This window comes from Palaemon carinicauda, unplaced genomic scaffold (genome assembly GCF_036898095.1).
Source record: "Palaemon carinicauda isolate YSFRI2023 unplaced genomic scaffold, ASM3689809v2 scaffold3686, whole genome shotgun sequence".
Classification (NCBI taxonomy): domain Eukaryota; kingdom Metazoa; phylum Arthropoda; class Malacostraca; order Decapoda; family Palaemonidae; genus Palaemon; species Palaemon carinicauda.
This window is the reverse complement of record NW_027171368.1, coordinates 12,501-18,168: the sequence shown is the minus strand read 5'-3', so window position 1 is coordinate 18,168 and position 5,668 is coordinate 12,501. Positions and strand designations below refer to the sequence as shown.

The 5,668-nt window shown below is 35.1% G+C and overlaps 1 protein-coding gene across 1 annotated transcript in view; it reads left to right on the top strand.

The window, feature by feature from the left end:
- Positions 1–354: 354 nt before the first annotated feature.
- LOC137636722 (uncharacterized) overlaps positions 355–5,668 on the top strand; it is a 7,053-nt gene continuing 1,739 nt past the window's right edge. The window contains exon 1 of the mRNA XM_068369100.1: positions 355–5,668. This exon is cut by the window's right edge and continues 1,118 nt beyond it. Coding sequence (XP_068225201.1) covers positions 3,122–5,668 — 2,547 coding nt within the window. The 5' untranslated portion in view covers positions 355–3,121.

Here is a 5,668-nt window from a genome sequence, read left to right as displayed (position 1 = left end):
TATTCTTACGTATATAATTTAAGTTAATTCTTAGGCTTTACCACTAACGTACAATTTCTGTATTTCCCATCCAGGTATGGAGGAGAAGCTGATTATTGAAGAGGAAGAGCCCTGTGTCATGCACTTGACACATTTGCAATAAATAATAAATTTAAATATTTCAAAAGTGTATGAATAGACTTCCCTTCCGTATTTTAAGTACCTTATAAGGTGACTTCATAGTTTTTCAGCTTATGGCGCCCAACGTGGGGCAACAACGAAGGAAGTTGGATTTTTGTTATGGCAGAATCCCATTAGTTGGTGAAAGTTGTCGGGATCCATTGGGTGAACTGAAATTTATTTCCTTTCAGATTTATTACATTAATATTTTTTTCCCTTCTATGATTATTACATTAATATTTTTTCCCTTCTAGGATTATTACATTGATATTTTTTCCCTTCTAGGATTATTACATTGATATTTTTTCCTTTCTAGGATCATTATTTCTTGTATAATTTAACAATGTCTGGTTTATCTGTGCTTATTGGGCAAAGGAAAGTCATCCGTAAAAAGGTGACTGAATATTTTAACAGGTCCTCCACATTCAATACTCTTAGCCAGGAAGAAAAATTATCTATCAAAGGTATTCTGGTAAATTATAAGAATAAGTTAACTGACTTGGACACTGAGATTTTGGATAAGAAATTTCCTGGGGATTCTGATAGTCAAGATTTAGAGATTGAATTATTATTATGTCAGGATTACATAGATAAGATTGAAACCTGTTTACCTCTCCTAGATATTTCTACGAGTATCCTTGGCTCTAGTAATGTTACCGATGTAGCCAGAAGTTTACTTAAACAACCTGTAGCACCTCTTCCCAAGTTTCGTAGTGTAGAAGGTGAAGATTTTTTGAAGTTCATCACAGAATTTGAGGGAACTACTAAACCTTTTAACTATCCGATAGGGATTTGCTTTTATTGCTTAAACAACAAGTTGAGGGTAGAGGAAAGGTTTTGTTAGGTTCCTTGGAAGCGGATAAGCAGCATTACGCTGATGCCAAAGAATTGCTCATTTCAGCATTTGCATCAACCGATATTCGGAAGAATTCAGCCATTAAGAAAATTACTACTTTACATTTGAAAGATTGGGAAGACCCCTTTCTCTTTATTTCCGAACTCAGATCGGTATGTGAATCAGTGGAGACATTGAATATTAGTGTTGATGAGTTTATTAGGTATTTTGCTTGGTATGGGCTGAATGATAGTTTCCAGCGCCATTTAATTCAGATTACAGGCAAGACTCACCCTTCCCTGAATGATATTAAGACAAACTTTTTTACAGCATGTGAAAGATACGAGCATGACAAAAAGGTCGCCAAAGGTACAAAAAGTAAAATCTCGCAGAATGTACAGGACTTTTCTCGAAAAGAGAAAACGGTAAATTTAGCTGTAGAGGCATTAACGAGTGATTCAGATTCCAGGTCTTCACCCAGCTGTTCTTTGTGTCTTAAAGTTGGTAACGCTAATAATTCTCATTTTATTTATGAATGTTTAAAGTTCCCTTCCCCTACCGATAAGGTGCAAATTTTAAAATCTAAACATGGTTGTGTTAAGTGTGGTCAGTTTAGTCATGAATCTAGCAACTGTCATTTCAGATTTAGAAAACGTTGTTTTAATTGCCGTGGTTGGCATATGAGTTATCTTTGCGAGTCAGAGCCCTCCAAAGGCAGCAGATCTAAACAATCTGATAAAGTAAATTTTGAAACTCCACAAAAAGTTAACAGCGGTGTTGCCGTTTTATTGCACTCGTATGGAAACTCGGTGTTACCAACGTTTTCTTTCAGTATTGGCAGCGACATTTACAGAGGTCTAAGGGACAGTGGCTCACAAAGCACCTTCATCACTAATAGGTTAGCTGAAGAGAAAAACCTTAAAACTATCAATTCGAATGTTAAACTTACGGTGAGTGGATTTAATGGGAATAAAGAATATTTTACTAAAATTGTAGAAGTACCTGTGAAAATAGGTAGTTCGTCCTTTATAATTTTTGCCTTAGTTGTACCTGATATTAGTATTGCTTTAAAATTGCCTTTGCTTGGTAAAGTAATTGAAAAATTTCAAAACCAGGGTATGACGTTTGCTGATAAGTTGTTAAATAAACACACTCGTACTATTGATAATGTTAACCTCTTGTTAGGTACAGACTTTTTACATTGTTTAGCAGGTACCGACGTAATTTTTGGTGACGTTGATCCTTCGGTATACATAGATTCTCATGCTGGCATTTTATTGCAGGGTAATGTCGATTTGATGTTGAAAAACATAACCTGCCTAAATGTAAACCCAGGTGTTTTGAATTCTGTACCTGACGGTAATGTTCGTTTGGTTTCTACGGTGCATGTTTGTAGTAGCTCGTTGTTATTAAACACGAGAATAGATTTTCTGTCTGATGGGGACCAGGACAACGGTTTTGAAGTAAACTGTTCATTTTCAGTTATCAATGACAAAGGTAAACTAATGGAAAGACAATTGCAGCAGGCCACTGAACAAATTTTGGAGTCTAAATGCGGTCATTTTTTGAATTATGATCAAAATGTGTATAATGATGAAAGTGTCGAGCTTAATAATCAGTTGGTCGATTTTTCAATTAAAACCATAAATCAGAGGGAGTCTGATGGACGAATTATGGTTCCTTTATTATGGAATGGCAAAGTCTCCCATTTGTTGTCTAAAAATGAAAGACTGTCTAAATTAATACTAAAGTCTAATTTTAGAAAACTTAAACAGCGAGATGGTCTCCTACAACTCGTTGATCAGACCATAAGGGAACAGATTAATGCAGGAATTATTGAACCCATCCCTGATCTTGATGTTTTTAAAGCTGAGAATCCTCAATATTCCTTTCTGCCTCATATGCCAATATTTAAACCCGACAAAGACACCTCAAAGTGTAGGGTGGTCTTTTTATCGAATCTTAAAGACTCGGTAGATGGTAGTTCTTTGTCTCATAATCAGTGTATGTATTCTGGACCTGCATTAAACCAAAAGCTATCTTCGTCATTTTTGAATCTGAGATTTGACAGGAAATTACTTATTTTTGATCTTAAGAAAGCTTTCAATATGTTGACTTTGACCGAAAATGACCAGGCTAAACTTTTATTTTTTTTGGTTCAAGAATGTCGGCAAAGGTGATTTTTCATTAGTAGCTTTCAAGAATTTGAGATTACCTTTTGGTCTTCGATGCAGTCCTTTTTTACTAATGATGGCTCTTTATTACATTTTGATTTTGCAGCACTCTGAGGATCCTCGCATATCGGACTTGAAAAGGTCCATTTATTCGCTTATCTACATGGATAATGGGGCTATTACTGTTAATACTAAGGAGTTGAAATGGTCGTACCAACAGCTTCCTCGTATTTTTAACCCTTATAGGTTTTATATTCAGCAGGTTGTTACTAATGATATAGCCTTACAGACGGAAATAGATGGAGAGACCGAAGTAGTTACCCCTAGCACCAGTAAATTGTTTGGACTAACATGGGACAGGATTTCTGATGAAATTTTTACTAACCCTATATGCCTTGATTCAAATGCCAAAACTAAGAGGTCTATTTTACAAACTATTGCCTCTCAGTTTGATATTTTTGGCTTTAATATGCCCTTGTTTAATCGCTGCAGATTATTTATGCATAAGCTACAGTGCCAGAAAACTTTAAGCTGGGATACAGTCTTGGCTACAGATTTGCAGCGAGAATGGAGCAACATTTGCAAACAGTTAAATAGAGCTCCTCCTATAAGAGTTCAACGATCTGTAGGTCCTAGGGATGGTAAATATAACATTTTGGTATTTTCAGATGCAAGTAGAGATATTTACGGTTGTGTTATTTATTTGCAGCATATTGATACAGGCCATCTAAGTTTTATTCATGCCAAGAACAGAGTGGTTAATAAACAGTTAAAGAATAAATCGATACCTGCTCTTGAACTAAATGCCGTCCACTTAAGTGTTGAGTGTGCTCTGGATATTTACAAAGATTTATCTGGCCCGTCTTGCATAAAACCCATAGAAATTGAGAATATTATGGCCTATACAGATTCTCTTTGTACGTTACATTGGTTAAATTCTGCGTCTTTGAAGCTAGACAAATTAAATAAACATTCTCCCTTTGTTTTGAACAGAATTAATAATATACAGAGATTGTGTGAAATTTATCCTGTCAAGTTTAATTTCATTTCTGGTAAGAATAACCCTGCAGATTTAATTACTAGATGTGTATCGTATAATCAGCTCCATAAGTCATGTATTTTCACAGGGCCAGATCTTAGCTTGACAGAAGTCCCTGAATTGTCCATTACTATCCCAGCATTTGAGGTTGCCACGGAGATTCATTCGTCTCCTTTAATTGGTGCTACCGAAAATTTAAACCACCTTGTTGATTTGGAAAGTTATTCTTGTTTAAGGAGACTTCTACTAGTTCATCGTAGAGTATTTTTGGCCTTACACAAGTGGAAATTAAAGGCAGGAATTTCTTTTTCTCCAGTTACTAACTATTTTGCCTCCTCTCTGAGTCATTTGTTACACGTTGAACAATGTAAGTATTTCCCTGAGGTATATTCTTATTTTCAAACTGGTATGAATTCTAAGAAAGAGATTCCTCCGATCATAACACAGTTAAATTTATTTATGGATGAACAGGGTATTTTAAGAGTGAAAAGTAAGTTCAAGAAGTGGAATTATAATATTAACGTCAAATTTCCAGTGCTATTACATCCAGACAGTCATTTAACCAAGTTGATTATTTGGGACGCACATGTAAAATTATTACATTCAGGTTGTTATTCTGTGTTAACTGAGCTTAGAAGGTATTACTATATTCCTAAACATTTTTCAGTTGTCAAAAAAGCTCTCAAGCAATGCATTCATTGTCGAAGATTTAATAATCGTACCATAAAATTAAATCAAAATTCTTATAGAGACTTCCGATCAGATCCTCCTAGAGTTCCCTTTGCAAATGTTTTTGTTGACTATTTAGGACCTTTCAACGTGAAAAATGAAAAGGCGACACAGAAAATATGGTTATTGTGCATAACTTGTACTTGGTCAAGGGCCATTAATCTAAAAGTCTGCAGAAGTTTGAATGTATCGGATTTTCTTAGAGGTTTCCAATTACATTGTTTTGAATATGGCATACCCCAGTTGTGTATCAGTGATTTAGGAACGCAGTTGGTAGCAGGTGCTAATATTATAAGCTCATTCATCAATGACTCTCAGACAAGATTGTATTTTGAAGAAAACTATGTGAAACCTTTATCCTTTCAGCAATATTTTAAGGGTTACAGCCAGCTAGGTTCTTTGGTCGAAGTATGCGTTAAGATGGTAAAACGATTAATCTTTGGAGCTATAAAAAACAATGTACTTTCATTATATGATTTCGAATTTCTCGTGTGTAATATCGTACATCTCGTTAACAGACGACCGATAGCCTTTAAAGAGGCTTTAAGAGATGACTACATTGATTATGTACCAGAGCCTATAACACCTGAACAGCTTATCAGAGGATATGAGTTGACTTCACTAAATTTGATTCCTGAGTTACAGCCTTTTCCAGAGGATCCAGATTTTCATTCTACCAATTGTCATGTTTCAGATATTTCTAAAAATTATATAAAATTATGTAAAGTCCGA